The sequence below is a fragment of the Arachis ipaensis genome, chromosome B2 (assembly GCF_059453495.1).
Source record: "Arachis ipaensis isolate K30076 ecotype BB chromosome B2, ASM5945349v1, whole genome shotgun sequence".
Lineage (NCBI taxonomy): Eukaryota > Viridiplantae > Streptophyta > Magnoliopsida > Fabales > Fabaceae > Arachis > Arachis ipaensis.
In genome coordinates, this window is record NC_142437.1 from 113,028,278 (window position 1) to 113,047,184 (window position 18,907).

The window sequence follows — 18,907 nt, forward strand, 5'->3', positions numbered from 1 at the left end:
ACCAACATTTTGCTTCTCCTCTCCTAATAATTAATGTTACCTATATGAATATTCAAATCCTTGCTCTTGAAAGTACTAAATTAATATCATCTTCTACTTAAAACACAAAAAAAATCAATATTTGTATTATAAAATAAAAATTTAATTTTGACATATTATCTGAATAAAATAATTTTATACATATATTTAATTATATGATGTCATATTAACAAAATTAATTATATTTTACATTAATAATATAAATAATAATCTAAAATAACAGATATAATTAAGCGGCTGTATAAAATATTTTATATTATCATTGTGTCAAAATTAGTCTCATATAAATTAGTGTATAAACATCTAATATTGCTACCCAAAAGGAAATTAAATAGGGGGAAAAAATTAGGAACAAGGGCACCTTAGTAAAAGCAACACATTATGGTAGCTAGCTAGCAAGAGAAGAATATATAATAATAATATAAATCTAAACCCTAAGTTCTTTTTGTTTTGTTGGGACCAAGTCTTAGAACACCAACATCAAAAAGAAGAAAGTGCAAAAATCTATAAGAACAATAATGGCAAGACTAATGGAGTTCATATCTATGCTAAGTGTTGTGATTTTAAGGAAGTGCATTCATATCTATCATCAATATGGATGTCTCCTTACAGACACAGCCTTTCTTCTCATCTCGTCGTTGCGATTTTCCGGTATCGGTTTCCGGGGAAGTGTGGCTGTTTCCGGCGGCAGAGCTTCTCCCATGACATCAATGATGGTTAGGCCTGATCTCTAGCAATATATCTAGTAAAATTCACCATGTTTAATTTATTTATTAATACCTTTTTATTATATTTAATTGTCCCATTTAATTTAAAGTAGTAAAATTCATGCTGAATTGTTGATTTTGTATCATGTATCAATAATCTTAGTTAAAATTTCAATTATTAGAATTCAACTTTCTTTTGTTATTATTATACTCGTGTTTTAATAATATCTCGGTGCAAATCTAGCTATCTATGTACTTAATCTTTTTTTCCCCCCATTTTTATCATTTTTTTTTAGTGTGTAATAAACCTTCTCGATGCCATTTTTGGGTTATTATTATTCTTCTGCATCCAGGAAACTAGTTGGAGAAATTAAAGCAAGCTGCAGGTTCTTATTGATTAATGGATTTCAGTATTATTGTGCTTAGATAGATTTTTTATTAATTATGTGTCTTCTTTATTTCTAATATTTTTAAGAGTAAATAAATAAAAATATATTCGAAAGAGTATAGAAACTACAAATTAAAGTACACCCAAAAAAATTTAATATAGTTAAATATAATTCAAAGATTGTTTAGGCAGCAAATCAAAACTGTTATTTTTTTTATCTTATTTTCTTATGCTGCTCTGAAATAAAATTATAACTATACACTTTGTTATATCTCCTAAATTTCGGTGCAATAACTCAAGAAATCATTTGCAATTCGTCTAAATTATCACTCAATATACAGTAGGAAGGACAACTTTAACTTGAGAAAACAGTTTTTGAAATATATTGGACTATTTTTAAATCTTTAGAATTTTTTTTTTGTCTTCTATGTATTATTTCTTTGTATATACTTTTATCCATTTATAAAAATAGAATTCCCCATCCAAGAATATATAGTTGTTGAAAAATCTTGCATGCAATAATAATTAACTATAACTGAATACGGTCTTTATTTAAATGAATATGAAGCCCGGGGACTAAGGCATACAGAATGAAAGAAGAACTTATAACACTATATGTTTTTGGAAAAATGCGGATATACATCTACGGAGATTAATCCCAATATAAACAAACCCATGTTTAATTTCTAAGGAAAAAAATTTAAAAGACATGAGTGTTGTTATACAAATTAAAGGAGTCATCAATAAAAAGAAAATAAAATAAGTAATGACTAATGTTGTATTTGGAAGAGAGAGAGAGATAAAGATTAAGATACCATGATTGAGACTAAATTAAGGGTCTATTTGAAAAGTTTTAAAAGTAATTTTTTTGAGCTTTTGACGTATAAAAAGTCATAGTATTAATGTCTGGTGTAATTTTCAAAGCTAAATTACAGCTTTCTAAGAAGCTATTTAGTGTTTGTTTGGGCGCTATTATTTTGACAAAAAAAAATCTTTTTTTAGTGAAAAAATATCTTTTTTTTTTAATTTTTTAAACGTGTTTGGCAAATTTCTAGTAGTAAAAGTAAAAGTACTAGAAAAATAAAAAAAATATCTTTTTTTTGAGAAGCTGTAATTTACATCTTTTTTTAAAAGATCTTTTTCTCTTAAAAAAAGATGTTTTTTATATAATAAATAAACAAAAAAGTACTTTTATATCGTTATACCCAAACATAATTGATAGATAAAAAGATCTTTTTGCATGAGATACCCAAACATAAAATTACTTTTACTTTTCCATAAGATCTTTTAAAAAGATAACTAAAAAAAAATCTTTTCTTAGAAGCTCACCCAAATAAGCTCTTAGGAGCTTATAGAGAAGTTAAAAAAAATGACTTCTCTCATACTATTACTACTTTTTATCACATTTCTTTTAAAATAAGCACTTTTAGAACTAAAAATTTAAACACAAAATAACTTATTTATAAGTTACTTTTGATATAGTCATTTATTATTGTTTAAACTATTTTTTCAAAAGGAGTTTAATTAAGCTATTTATCCAAACTGGACCTAAATCTCTGTACTGTATTTAGTATAAAAAATATAGGATTGAGTTATGTTTAAGTGTTATGTTTGATTTAAGGTATATATATATAAAGATTGAGGGGTAGATTTAAAATTTGAAAAATTAAATAAAAATATTTTTTAAAATAAAAATTATTAAAATTTCAGTCTCTAGTCCTAGAAATTTCAATTCCCTCTATCTCTATTTTTAGAAGTAGAAATTTTATGTCACAGAATTGAAATTTTAGTTAATATAATACTGAATTTCAATTTCCTAATCTCAATTTTCAGTATTTAAAAATAAATACTACCTAAGAGTTTTTATTTATCTTTTTAATACTTAAATGAATAAAAATTTAAATAAATTTAAATATATATGTTATATTTTAAAAACATAAAAAATTTAACTTTTTTATTTATAAATTAGGAGGTTAAATTGGAACTCTTAATTATTTTTTAAAGATAATTATCTAAACTAGGAAACAACAAATAAATATACCTACTGTTATGATATAATTAAATTGACACGCACATTGTGTTAATTTTTCATGTTAAATGATAGATCATATAATGTATGCTATGTAAAAGAGGTTTATGATGACGGTTAATTGCTCTTTAAAATTTGTGTCTTAATTAAGTTTGTTTTCTCTTTTAACATGATTTTTCTATAAACAAAATAAAAAATAAAAAATTAAATATAAATTATATATTTTTAATACTAATAATATTTACTAAAAAAATGTTTGAGAAAGAGAAGAGAAAAGTATATAAAACATTCTTCTATTTGGATACACAAAATAATTAAATTAATCCTAACATAAATTAACTATTATTTAACATATGATAACTTATAGCAACTTTAACAACAAATAATACCTCTTCATTAGTATCATTATTTGGATTACCAGAAGTTCTTTCTAATTGAACAGCTAACATCTCAAGGTCTACTCATGAACTTTTTTATTACAGCATTATCTTAATAAGAGATTTTAGTTCATCTACTTCTTTTTGCATCACATCGACCTTACCCTCTAATGTTGCTTTCTTAGCTACATGTTGTTGCTTAAGGGTGGTAATTTTTTCATTTTTCTTCAACAAAGTTGATGTGGTAACTCTTCCGTGACATCGCACTCGCCCCACATTCTCTTTCCTAAATATGGATTAAAAAGCTCTAATTGCCGCTTCTTTAGACTTTTTATTCTCAGCTGTTTTTAAACACATGAACAGCTTTTTAGGCCTTGGAATCAAGAGAAAGTGCCTCAAAAAACCTTTGCAGGCACAGATTTTTTCTTCAACTTATTAACTTTCGTATCTACCTCAACATTTTTTATGTACCTGGAAGCTTCATAAACTGGACAAAATTCATCATCTTCATATATATCCCAGAACAAAATGCAATCATTGGGATAGGCATGAATTTTATTATAACAAAATCCTAAATCTTTTACCATGGCCTTGATTTTATTGAAAGATAAGGAATATTCAAATGAGGAATTACTTATTTCAATAATTCAAGTAGAGCACCATTTTATTTTTGGCAAAATTGAAGGCTCAATAATCCATTCCAAAATCACTACAAGAAACTACTAGAATAGCGATAAAAAAAATACTGATTTAGCGACCAATATAAGATTTATAGGAGTAAACAAATTTTGATCGCTAAATCGGTCGCTAAGTTTCATTCAGCGACCGATTTTAGCGACCAACAAAAATGATCACTGATAGCAATCGATTTGGCGACCGATAATATTTTTCTTCGACTAAAATGAAGTTGGTCACTAAAATCGGTCATTCTTTTTTAGTTTAGTGACCTATTTAGCAACCAAAACAGAAAATTTCGTCTTTGGTTCTTTTGGGCACAAAATCGGTCGCTATTTTTAATTTAGCGATCGATTTAACAACCAACAAAAAAATAGGCTAAAACTAGTTGGTCGCTAGTTCAGTCGCTATGCTAAGTTAGTGATCGATTATAGCAACCAATTATAAAATGTTTTTTTAAAGATGTTGGTCGCTAAATCGGTCGCTATTTCTGAATTTAGCAACAGAAATACAAAAATAGTGTTATAAATTAATCGGTCACTAAATTGGTCTCTAGTTTAAATAAAAGGAAGTTACTGAGTTAATTTAACCTTAACCTAGCCACACCATCCTCAGATCCCTCACACTTCTCACTAACCCTAATGTGATCACCTCCGAAAGCACAACACCCTCTCCATTTTGCGCCGTCACTGCCGTCATCGCCGTTGCCGCTGTCGTCTACTACCTGAAGCCTACAATCTTCTTTGTCACTAGCTCACCGTCTCTCACCTTTTTCTTGCTGTCAAGCTCTTATGATTTCTCTCACCTCGATCTCGATCTAACTCTAACGATCTCTCTCACCTTGATCTCGATCTCACTCTCCGCTGTCGCCTCTATCTCATATCGCCTTTCCTTATTGCTCTGTCGCAAGAAGGTATTCTCCTTCTCTCCCTGTCGATTTAAGTTTTGCTATGTTTGATTTGTTTTCTGTGTGTAATTAATTGTTCTATTTTTACTGATTTTGAAATTGAACTTCGAATCAGAAAATAAGCATACAATTGTTGTTGCAGAACTTTGCTTCTTGTTGTTGTATACAATCTGAGGAAGGACTTGGTGCATCATGGAGAATATGAGTGCTTGCTGAACACCGTGGAAGCATGTGTCATTGATGCATGGCCTCAGTTGGTAAGAAGTTAAGAGATTAGAAATTCACCACTTGTCACTTAATACTGATTATTAATTAACTAATTAATTAATTGGATATTTCTTTAGTTGAATATGAGGATTGAGGAGTATTATGGTTTGTTGAGAAAGAATGTTGTTAATGTGTAGTTACAAATTTCCTTAGTTATTGTCTACATAATCACCTAATTTTGGTTGTTAATTATACTTATTTTAGTATTCTTTTGTTGTAATAGTATGGATTTGTTTGTTGCCATTGTGTTTATCTCAGAAAACAAGGTTCAATAATAAGGAGAATGTGAATGGATCAAATGCAAGGAAGGAGAACCCTTTGATTATATGGAACAATGGTCCTAATTTTGTTGGATATGAAGCCCCAAACCTTGATGATCGGGAATAAGTCACTGTGATTATTAAGAATGATGAAGCTGCTGTTGATGAGGTGGATTAATCAATTAATCATTCAAATATTATAATAAGTCCATAAAATTAAATTTTATGTATAGATCATACTAAGGATTTGGTTAATAAATGATTGAATATGGGGCATGTTTGCGTTTTATTCTAGGGGCCTGAAGAGATAGATAACTACTATGGTCAAGATAAGGATCTAATTTCATTATGGACTCAACCATTAGAATGTGCATTAGGACAGCTTCTGTGGCAGTTACAACTTGGTGAGCATGTAAGTATTTTTTTAAAAATTTTTTCATTGTGGTATTGTTATTTTGATATCAAACTTTGCTCAAGTTGAGTTTATCCCTTTCAGTTCTATTTTCAAAGCTAAAAAGAATGGCAACAATGTTGAACACATCATTGTGTATTTATCAAAGCAGGTTCTGATCATTTTCTTATGTGAGTGTCTCTTTATATTCCTATTAGTGTATCAGCCAAATCAAGTGAATGATCTGATAATCAAATCTATTCTTGTTTAAGTGGAGATTCAATATTATCAGTCAATTCATTAAGAAGCCATTACTATTAAATGCATCGAATGAGTGAATGCTTTATCACAAGTACAAGAAATCATTACGAATCTTTGCTACAAATGTTTTACTGCACAACAACATGACACATTAAAATGTTCATCATATCATCATTTTATAAAAAATGAACATTTATTAGGAACAACTTCTAAGAAAAAATGTTTAAACTTTGTAATGCAACAAATTTCCACAAAGACAATAATTCCATTGGTCACACAAGGCTTGAATGATACTCTTCTCATGCGCTTAGTCTGATTTATTTGGTGCATGAATGCAGTATGGAGTACAATGCTTCCTATGTGTGCCACTCTTTGTTTGCATACTTTGACAGAGATGACATTGCTCTCAAGGGATTTGCAAAGTAAGTAACATACATCTGTGAATTCACTTCTTCTGTTTCTCAAATGGGATTTAAATTTGAGTGTATTATATTTTGTTGAAAGTTGCAGGTTCTTTAAGGAATCAAGTGAAGAAAAAAGAGAGCATGCTGAGAAGCTTATGAAGTATCAGGTTGGTGTTGGAACTCTTGGCTTTAAGGATGATTATGTTATGTTATGTGTGTTATGTTTTAAATACCTTAGTGGTCAAAATTTTATTGAAAGATCTTTAGGAAAAGGGAGAGAAATGATTATTATCTAACAAAAAGTAATTGACGTTGTATAGCCATATATCCAAATCATTTTCCTAATGCTCAATTAATTAATTAAGATCACATACTTAGTGCCTTGAATGAATTGTTTGAGTTTGCTAGTGTTGTTGGTTACTACTTGGCTCTTATGATATATGTATAATGAGATATGTGATTTTGATTGGTTTAGAATATTCGTGTTGGTCGAGTAACACTGTATTCCATCACCGGTGCTCCCTCAGAATTTGCACAGGCTAAAAAGGGTGATGCACTCTATGGTAAGTTCTCAATAGTCATTTACCTTGATTTTTCTCTATTTTCAAGATGAGAGTTTTTTTATATATGCTACTTGCTCACTCACCTATGTTAGCACTAAACACTTTAGAGAACTTTCTCTGGTAACTATGATCATCAAGAAAAAAGTACAATGCTGGTAATTAATCATATTCTTCTTCTGCAAGTTCGTTCATTACCATATCTTTTAGGTAAATGTATTGTATTCTCTTTTTTCTTTCTTACAAAACATGCATGGAACTTTAATTTACTAACATATTTAATTAGGATTGCTTTTGCTAGTTCCTTCTTAATCTATATATCTGAAATTGGTTATAATATATTTCCTGTGTCTTCTGTCAATCTTAACTTTTGTAGATGTTACATATATATTTATGCAATCATGTTTGTGATCACTACTACTTAGAAATGATAAAATAATAAAAAAAGTGCTGCTAATTGATTTTTCATGATTTAATTAAAAATCTCAATTAAGAACGAAAATAAATAATTTGATGTTTAACTGATGCTGTTTTGTTGCACATATATTATCATGATCTAACACTTTGATTTTAATTGTTGGTGCACCTAAAAAGAAATTAGTTTAATACTAATTGAACTATCCGTTGCCATCATTACTTTTAAGTGTTAAGAGTTTAGCGAATGATGACTGTGTTTGGCAGCATGCACCACTGAGAAATCAACACTTTTAATTTGCTACTTACATACAATGTATCGATTTCTACCCTTTTATGCTAATTACTGTGCTACATGGTTACTCAGATCACACTTTTGACTATAGTAAATGAATATTTAAATGATAATATATAATTGCATTCACAATATTTTAAAGAATTTTATTTTGATGTATCTATAGTATACAAAATTTTATATAATAGGGCACTCTGTTTACTGATTGTGGGTGTCTCGAAAAGTTTCCTTAGAAGATGAGAGTTTTCTATTATGTCATATATCTGATTGCTTCTTTAATGTTTCCCTTTCCAGGTGTATCAAGTTGCATTAGTTTTTCTTTTTTAACTAGTCAGAGCAGTGTGAAAAGCTTTCTGATTCCATAAGCACTCCTGACCATGTTACTTTCAGAATCTCATTTTCTTAACTGCATACAATATTATGTGCTACTTTTTTGTAAATCAGAATATCAATGTAGATTTACAGGCTTAGTGTTGTAAGATATAAGTAGTAAATGTACCATGTACCATGAATTTGGATTGTGGATTGTAAGCCCTCAATGTACATTTGAATTGTAGATAATAAATTTGATGTATTTATGAATTTTGTCTCTTTTAATTTCTATATTTCGATATAGATATTGTGAATATTTATGAATTTTGTCTCTTTTAATTTCTATATTTCGATACAGATATTGTGAATAATTAGTAAAAATCTATAATTAAAAATTAATAACAATGACTGATTTAGCGACCAATTTTAGATTTCAGGTCAGACATCAGCGACCGATTTTATTAGCAACCGATTTTACGACCGAGAAGTTGGTCGCTATTTAGCGACCAATTTTCTCAGCGACCACTTTAGCGACAAAAAAAGTGGTCGCCATTTAGTGACCGATTTTATTAGCGACCAATATCGTTTGATACTAGTTTGGTAGCATTGGTTTAAAATCGGCTGCTAATATCGATCGCTAACGGTTAGCGACCAAGGTTTTAGCGAACACCAGAATCGATCGCTAAATCGGTCGCTAAATTGGTCTCCATTCCAGTAATTTCTTGTAGTGAATTAAATGAGAATTAAAAAGGATCCAAAAGATCATGCACTTACCAATGATTTTGTGGAGGTCCAGTATAAGTTGTACCATTCACTGATCTACCAATGACTTCCTGAAAATGTTAACTACTTTAGATTGAAAATCCAACACATAAGTATAGCAAAATTACAGTAAATTTCCAAGATTGGCATGTAGTATAAACCTTAATCCGAAGCTAAACATCTATATTTTTGTTGTGCGAATAAAAGTATCAAGGTAAATGTGTAACTCCAATATGAGTTAGAAAAGCTTGCCTGTAAAAAGAGAGGATCGTTTGAAACTACAACAATAGTTAAATGTGCATGCATTTTTCCAACGTATCCAACACGGTTGATATTTGACTGCTTTTGTAGTTAGTAATTATCTGGATAAAGGAATAGAACTCATTTATCTCATACAAAGTGTATATTGATATTATAATTTAAAGAGGGGAAAACACTTGAAAATTTTCATGTTTATAGCCCTTATTTTTGTATCTGGAAAGGTCAAAAAATTTCTTTTGTCACAAGCTCATAATTCTTGTCCTTCACAATTTTCTCAAGGAGAACATAAATAGCAATGGGCTTAATAGCACCGTAAATAGGTGGAATAGAATGACCCTCTAAAGGCTTGCCCCCAAAGAGCAGCTTTGAACCTGGTGTCTCAAGTAATTGTTTCATGTGATCCAACATTGATTCAATTGTAAAACCTAAGCAACAAATTCAGAACCAAATAATTAGAATCAAAATTGAGTGATTAATCAACGTCAATTTCCTAAGTGTTAATCGTACAGAGTGATCCAAATAATTAGAACCAAAATCATAACCAAGAACAAATTCAGAAAGAAAACCCTTAGGAAGTAACAATTAGGACACCAAAAATTAAGAAAACTTAAAAATTCATAGACAACAAAAATATTGAAGAACAATATAGGTAACAATATTCAAATAACATATATTTACCTTCAGCAGAGCAGAAACCAGAAACCAAGCGATGCGTACGAGCAGGGACCAGAGGAACAATAGATGTAGAGGACCACCGTGGAGGAAGAACGACCGAGATTAACCAGAGCAGCAGAGGCAAAGGACCAGGGACCAGAGGGGCAGCACGAGCAGGAATGGCGATGCAGAGGAGGAGATGAAGACGAGCACCAACGGCGACGACGTATAAACTGATAACGATGCAAAGGAGATGAAGACGACCATGCACAGAAGACGACGAACGAGGCAAAGGAGAAGACGACGATGCAGAAGTCAATAGCAAAAGAGACACATGCGAGGCAAAACAGGAGACTGTGTGGGTGCTTCTTCTTCCAGGAGCTCCATCATTCAGCTACAGTGGTTGTGGAGGTGCAGAAAGGGTAAAGAAGGAGTGGAGGGGCAAAGAGAGTGAAGAAGGAGTGAATGTGAGACTTAGAGTTTTTACTTTTACCTTCTTTTACATTTAACAATTTTTATTTATGTTTAATAATGTAATTAAATTTTTGTAAGTTTCAAAAATTAATTTTTAGTTAACATTTAAAATTTGATTATTAGTAAGAATTATATATTAATTTTTTGAAAAATATAAAAAATATCTATAATTTTTAAAAATTAATTATTTAATTTTTAATTTTTTATAAAAATAATTAATAAATATAAAAAATATTTAAAAAATTGAAATTTATGAAATAAAATAAAATTATCCTGCAAAAAAAATTATATAAACAAATCTTTTTTTATCCTTAAAAATTTGAATATTTTAAAATATTTTTTTTGGTATAAAAAATACTTGTATTTTGTGACAAACAAATAATTTGTAATAAATAATATTAAATTTTGTGATAAATTAATTTGTTGTTACAAAACATTGGAGTTTTTGAAATAAAAGGATATTTTGTTACAAAATATTTTAATTTTTGCAACAATTTCAACATTTGTTATAAAATATTATAAAGTTTTGTAACAAAACAACGATTTATTGCAAAATCCAACATAATTTGTAACAAAAAAAATTAGGTTGTTACAAAATATTAGAAGCTTTTGTAACAAATTGTATTGTTACAAAAAATTATTATTCTATAATAATCACCAATTTTTGTTACAAATGATCCATTTTCTTGTAGAGGCAGTAAAGGATGCGTTGCTCCAACCATTAAGAGTCTTTAACACATACATTCGGGTAACAAATGATAATGTGAAAAAGTTTTTACAACCAAGATACATTAGAAAATTATTTCTTAATAAAAAAATTGATATAATGGTTATAAAACCGTTCTTTAAAATAGTCAAAGAAAACAGTCTTATTTTGTTTCTATAACGTAGTGAAAAATTAAACTTCAACAGCAACATTGTAAAAACCATTCTCTAAGACCATCTAATAGAACGGTTTTAAAGTGTTACAATTTTGGCAAAGGTTTTTATGCGTATCCTTTGTACAAATATTTAAACAACAATAAAAAACTGTTGCCTAAAAACAAATCAGTGTAACGGTCATAAAATCGTTCTTTAAAATAGTCAAAGAGAATGGTTTTATTTTGTTGCTATAACGTAGTGAAAAATTGAACTTCAACAGCAACACTTTAAAAACCGTTGTCTAAAACCATCTAAGAGAACAGTTTTAAGGCATTGCAAATTTTGGCGTTGCTAAAGCCCATATTTGTGGTAGTGCTAAAAAAAATGTCCATTTTTGGCTAATTCATGGCACTCAATGTAAAAGAAGCATATATGGAAGAGGAAGAGGTGTCAAGCAATGCAGTTTTTGCGAAAAATCTAGCCATAGTTGATATTTGTTACAAGAAACACGGATACCTCCCAAGTCCTCAAAGAACAAAGAATGCAATTAATAATCTTACCCTTGCTGAGCTGAATAATGATGGTAGCAAAGTTGAGAGTTATTTTACTTTAGACAAAAAATAAGCACTACTTGCACTTCTTAACCAACAAGGACCTAAGACACAAATCCATAGTGTCAACCAAGTTACTGCTCTTCCCTCAAACCAAAGTATTGCTCACATCATGTTTCTATCTATGTTTAATTCGAGTTTCTAGGCATAGACTCAGGAACAACTAACCATACTCATATTCAATTCAACTTTTTAGTAAATATTATCATATCAAACCTGCAGTTATCAAGCTTCCTGATGGTACACACATTATCACTGATATTGCTGGTATAATAGTGTTTTCAGAATAGTTTAAATTGATTAGAGTCTTATTCATTCTAAATTTTAAGTTTAATTTGATTTCAGTTTTAAAATTGACCACTGACCTCAATTGTTTTTTCATTCTTGATGACTTAACATGTGAGTTTCAGGACAAGTATTCCAAGAAGACGATTGGTGTAGTTGGGCAAAGGAGGGGCTTGTATGCTTTTGAAAGCCTGACACCCATAAATAAAAATGCATCTATATTAGCATTAGCATGTAACATTTCAAATATCACTACAAAAAAAGCGGCAGATAGTGGCAGGTTTTTAGCGGCGGTTCCCAAAAACTGCTGCTAGATGAAAAATGGCAGCGGTTGTTGCGGTGGATTAGGGAAGAGCTTCCAAAAGCTTGTTATTTTGCAGTGGTTTTACTGTAACTGCAGCAAAATGTCAATTTTGCGGCGGTTACTGCGGCGGTCAATACAAGATACTCTGTTAGCAGCGGTTTTCTTCCAACCGCTGTAATATATTTTTAACTCGAATTTTTTATGTTTAAACATTGCCGTGTAAAATTTACTTAAGTTCTCACTATTTTTTTAAATATGTTTCAAACATTGTAACTTATTGCGTTACATACATTTTCGGATTTGTATTACGTAAAAAATAGTTAATGAATTTAAAATAATATATTTTGATTAATAATGTGCACAAATTTACGAACTAGATTTCCTCGTCTACTATTAGCTCCTTTTAAGTTTGCATTCAAGCATAAATGTTAAAGAAAAAAAATTAGTCAATGTCTGAATTTATAAAATCAAAACAAGGTTCAATAGAGCATAAAGATCAAAATTCTTAAAGTAGACAAACATGTAACGAGTTAAAATTTCTCTTCAACATCGTATTGACTTGGCCAAAAATACTCTATCACAAATCTACAGCCTTCACGTGATAAAGGATTTGATAAGTCATCTCCAAACCATGGCTTTTTGTTCAGATTGAAGCCTTTTTTTGCAACATGTACATCATCTTGTCTTTGTTGGGTGTATAAAGTTTCATTGTCTTCTTCCAGAACCTTATTGAGCTTAAACTGCCTGGAGATGTCAATTTCATCGGAGGAGATATCATCTAAGTTGTCTTCTGAATCAGTTTCTGTCCCATTTAGAGTGTCATTAACTATTTCGCCTGAATTTTCAGCTGACACTGAAAACATCAACATGCATACAACAATCTAAGTCTACTCAAAAGAAAATGATAACTCCCAAGTTATTAGCTAGTAATTAAGAAAAAAATGTGTGTTAACATGGTAAGGGAACTTTAAACTAAAAAAAAAAAAATTACTATCTTCTTTGTCGATAGTTTGGGTAGATTTCTTGGAAAGAAACTCTATAATGTGCAATTCTATATACTTCATTTCCTTTTTTAAAGCAATATCTAACTCAACAACATGCGTGTTTCTAAAGCGCGTCTACATCATAAAAAATGTATAGTTCATGGTCTTTTTTGTAAAGCATACTATTTCTCTATGATACACTTTCTATGTTTGATATTTATTTTTAACCTTTAATTCAGCAAGTATGTCTTCAGAGGTCCTACCAGATGCACATGCCACAAAAACATATCCAAATTTCTCTTCGTGCATTGATCCCCATTCATGAAGTTCCTACAAATTTGAATGTTAATGTAACAATAGTATTGTAGCGAATTTATTACCATATATGAACTTATAATATATATTATTCAAATATAATTTAACACAAGTTTTTAAGGTTATGCCTAACGAACAAACCTGCATAGTAACTTCGTTTTCCATTTCCAAGTATTGGCTAGAACAAGATCGTCCTGATATTGCCTCCAACCAACAACTAACATTCACCTTACAGAATCATGTCTCTAGCAACTGTAATTGCATGTTCCAATGAAGAGAATGGAGAGGTCATAGCCATTTCGTTAGCTAATCTTGTGCTTGCACAGTATGATGAAAAGTCTTTCGTTTTTATTTGTCCTGTTACACCACCATTTTATGTTGACTATATTGATTAGTCGTAACAATGTTGAAATTGATAATGATTTACTCGATATGATTATTTTCACTGGAAATTAAGAAGAACAATAATGACGGCATTAATACTTAATTGTAAACTAAATTTTGCTAGCAACAAACGTTGAAAGAAATGGAAAACTACTTTTATTCATGAAAACCAACAATTCAGTAAAGACTTAATCAAAATACAAAAAATACAGATAGTAATGTAACCAGCAAACTATGTGCATCATTAACACTATTGAACTTATTACACACACATAGATCCTCTATAAATGAAGTTCACGTTTTCCATATTTTCATTATACCACACTATCGAAATTCTCAGAAACATCGTCTGTTGGGTTTTCTATATCATCATCTCTTGTCAACTGTAAATCACCGATGTCACCTGCTGCTGACATGTTCAACCTTGGCTGTGGAGAAAAAGCAGCTTCAACTTCTTCATTCTCTCCTCCCATGTCATACAAGTCTCGTGGTTTTACATGAACCATTACACTCCATTCTTTATCTACTTCATCATGCACATAGTATATGAGATGAGCTTCTGATGCCAATATGTATATTTCATGTCTTCTTGATCACCGGTGTGTATTGGACGAGTGAAATTAACACTGGTAAGGCCCAAATGATCTTGTTTGATGCCTCTGCTAGTAATTGTATCAGCCCAAATATATTTGAACAAAACCACTGTGAAATGGCAGCTGTAATTCAATTCGATTATGTCCACAATTTTTTCATAATATGGAACACTACCAACAGCCACTCTATTGTCACGCATGCTTGCATAAGTTGTATTAGATGAGACATAAACTCCACTATTTTGGATTTTCAACCCGTCTTTCTTTGTGATAGTTCTAAACTTGTATCCATTGATAATGTACGCCCTAAAACGTCTTGCCTGAAGCATGGGACCGCATGCCAACAACTTTATTTCTTTCGAATGAAGCATATTGTCCATTAGAACCTAGCACCATATAACATCCATCGTTTATATAAAAATTGGATTTCATAAAGTACAGATTCTAGGCTAAAAAGACATTGGTCAGTTTAAATTTCTTTGAACCTCATCCTTGAACCACCGAGAAAATTCTGCATGCACAACACTGTCTATCTTAGATTGCGACCTTGTTTAAGCTCGTAATCTTCGCTTTGTTTTTGCCCTAAATGTACTTTATGATACAACAGAAAATTAGTCAAACTAGTCAACGGGTGAAAAGAGTTATACTCATATTTTAAAAATACATGTGCATAGTTACTCAAGAAATGGAACGACAGCCTCGCAATTGACTAGCACATAACGATGTGCCTGATGTTTTCCCATTGGAGTGAGTCCAAAATGTGAAACAACCCCTAAAGCCTTTCCAATTTCTGGGAACATAGTTTCCCCTAAATTATGTGTAACATCAACAGGTTGATCATGAATTCGTCTTGGTCGGTTGATTTTACTCTCAATATTATCCAAATATCTAGAACAGAAAGTCAAAATTTCCTCAGATAAATAGTCTTCCGCAATTGAGCCTTTTGCTTGTGCCTTATTACGCATTTATTGCTTCAATCGATCTAGATACCTTTTATATAAATATGACATAGCGCTCAATATATACGCAATGAATGAATTGAATGTATTAAAGGGGTTTATTAGCAAGCTAACCTTTCTATTGGATACATTCACCGATAATATACCGGGCCACCAAGTTTTAAGACTAGGCAACATACCTACTGAAAGAATCCATGGAATGCAAAAAAACTATGATTTCTTGAGAAATACCATAGGAGTTGAGCCATGTGATTCTTGATTTTATGCTAAAAATAAAAGATTACCTTTTGAATTGAGCATATCAAAATCTAAAAACCTTTTTGATATAGTTCATATGAACATTTAGAGACCATTTAGAGTTTCATCTATTAAAGGACACAAGTATTTTTTGATAATAATTGATGACAAAAATAGATTTACATGGTTACATTTTATGAAAGCAAAGAGTGAAGTGGGTGACCTAATAAAAAATTTCTATAACTATGTCAAAACACATTTTGAATTTCAATTAAGAAAATTAGAAGTGATAATGGCCCTGAGTTTAATCTCAAATCTTTCTATGATAGTACAAGGATAGAGCACCAAACCACATGTGTTGAGACACCTCAACAAAATGATATAGTTGAGAGGAAACATCAGCACATCTTGAATGTCACAAAAGCATTAATGTTTCACTCACAGCTGCCTAAACCATTGTGAATTATGCAGCAGCACAAGCAATTCACTTAATTAATAAAGTGCCTAGCATGTTGCTGCATAATTCCTCACCATATCAAGTTTTAAAAGATAAACTTACTGATATAAGTTACTTAAGAATTTTTTGTTGTCTCACATATGCTTCTACCTTCACCGCACATAAAAAGAAGTTAGATAAAAGGGCTAAGAAATGTGCATATATTGGTCACATGAAGTAAAAGGTTTTTTGTTGTACGATTTTCAAATCAAATAAACTTTTTTATCTAGAAATATAACTTTCTTTGAGCATATTATGCCTTTTGCAAAGGATTCTAATTGTGAAAAACTCATTGTAGATCAAGCACTCACCTCCACATCACATCATACTGATTCCATGCCTAGCATTCCTATTACATCTCATCCTTCGTCGTTAAATCACGCCACCCAACCATACACTGCATTTGAGGATAGTTATGATGTCATTCCTTAACTACACATGAATATACCACACACATCAAGTGACAATCATGATATTGATGAGTTCACAATTGAAATTGAACCAATTTCAAGCACAGATCCTACACCTGCATCCATAGACCATTCTTCACAAGCACATGGCATCACTCAATCACACACTTAAGCATTCACATTAGACCTTAGAAGATTATCTAGAACAAGAAAACAACCAAATTACCTTGAGAATTTCCATTGCATGCTACTTGCTTCAAATGCTTTGTCTACTTTCAATTCTGATTTTAAATCAAAATATCCTCTTTCACATGTTGTGTCATATGAACCTTTGTCACCAACACACAAATCTTTTGTCTTAAATATGTCAACTCAGATTGAATCCAAAACCTATGGTGAAGCTATCAAGAACCCTTGTTGGCAAAGTGCAATTAATGATGGACTTTTGACTTTAAAGACAAACAACACTTGATCTCTTACTACCTTACCTCATGGGAAGAAATTGGTGGGCTGCAAGTGGGTGTTTAAGCTGAAAATTCACCTTGATGGCTCTATTGATCGCTATAAAGTGAGGCTTGTTGCTCAAGATTTTACACAAACATACAGTTGGCCTTGACCATCTTAAGACATTTAGTCCTACGGTAAAAATGTCTACGTTGAGGATTGTATTGGCAGTTGCAGCTGTGAAGAATTGGCACGTCCACCATCTAGATGTCAACACTGCCATTCTACATGGGGAACTCTCTAAAGCAGTGTATATGAGAGTGCCACCTGGTCTTAATGTTCTTGATTCGAAGCTGGTTTTTAAGTTAGATAGATCACTCTATGGGTTGAAGCAAGCAAGTCGCCAGTAGAATACAAAACTGAGTTTCGTTTTAATTGCTTATGGCTACACTCAATCCAAACATGACTATAGTTTGCTTACCAAGTTCTCTAATTTAGTTTTTACATGCATTCTAGTGTATGTTGATGACCTCATCTTAGCTAGGACAGACTTGAAGGAAATTTTGTTTATCAAACAGCATTTGCACAACTTGTTCACGATTAAGGACATAGGAAAATTGAAGTATTTTTTGGGTTTGGAAGTTGCTCGCAGCAAGAAGGGCATTGCAGTTTGCCAAAAAAAGTATTGTCTAGATTTACTTGAAGAATTTGGAATGTTCGGAGCCAAACTAGCCTCAACACCTATGGATACACAATCAAATTGTCAAAAACTATAGAGACAACTTTTTAATCAAGTTTAGATTATAGTAAGCTGATAGGAAAGCTTCTTTATTTGACAAACACAAGGCCAAAAATTAGTTTCGTTGTTGGAAAACTAATTCAGTTTCTTGATTGTGCGACGGATAAGCACTTTGAAGCAGGACTGAGAGTGCTTAGGTACTTAAAAACTGCACCAGGCTTGGGATTATTTTTCTTAGCTACAACAAATTGTGACTGGGCAGCATGCCCTAACTCTAAAAGGTCCACCTCCTACTATTGCTTCTTCTTAGGCACTTCTTTGGTGACTTGAAAAAGTAAAAAAATAGCATACTATGGCTTGATCCTCCAGTGAAGCAGAATATAGAACGTTAGCAATGGCCACATGTGAAGCTCAGTGGATTACTTTCATGTTGAAGGAGCTGAGAGTTGCACAAACCAAGCCAGTGACGATTTATTGTGATACCCAATTTACACTTCACATTGGGTCCAACACAGTTTTTCATGAGAGAACAATACATTGAAGTTGATTGCCATGTGGTTCGAGACAAATGGCAAGAAAGTATGACCAAACTTTTACTATTTCCACCAAGAATCAGATAGCCGATCTTCTCACAAAATCTTTAGCTCTTAATCCGTTTGCTATGTGTCATTCCAAGCTGGGAATGTTAGATTTATACACTCCCAGCTTGAGGAGGGCTGTTACTGACAGCTGGCAGTGAATATTAGTAATTAGTTAGCTAGTATATAAACTTGTAAGAACAATGTAATACCTGCTTGTACATTGAAACCTTATCATTCTTTTTTACAATCTCTCTTCCTCTTCCTCTTC

General features: G+C 31.3%; 1 protein-coding gene across 8 annotated transcripts; it reads left to right on the plus strand.

The window, feature by feature from the left end:
- Positions 1–615: 615 nt before the first annotated feature.
- Positions 616–8,505, plus strand: LOC107625846 (ferritin-1, chloroplastic-like). Of its 8 annotated transcripts, none has more exons than XM_088503832.1 (9): positions 616–755; positions 5,265–5,379; positions 5,648–5,818; positions 5,945–6,061; positions 6,146–6,231; positions 6,640–6,723; positions 6,806–6,872; positions 7,181–7,268; positions 8,269–8,505. In XM_088503832.1, exons 6-9 carry the CDS (start codon positions 6,641–6,643, stop codon positions 8,337–8,339), a joined length of 309 nt encoding a protein of 102 aa, XP_088359958.1. In that variant the 5' UTR covers positions 616–755; positions 5,265–5,379; positions 5,648–5,818; positions 5,945–6,061; positions 6,146–6,231; position 6,640; the 3' UTR covers positions 8,340–8,505. The 8 variants fall into 8 exon arrangements, with proteins under 8 accessions (XP_088359958.1, XP_088359963.1, XP_088359962.1 ...); XM_088503837.1 differs by having other exon boundaries at positions 6,812–6,872; XM_088503836.1 differs by having other exon boundaries at positions 5,945–6,053.
- The last annotated feature ends 10,402 nt before the right edge of the window (positions 8,506–18,907 follow it).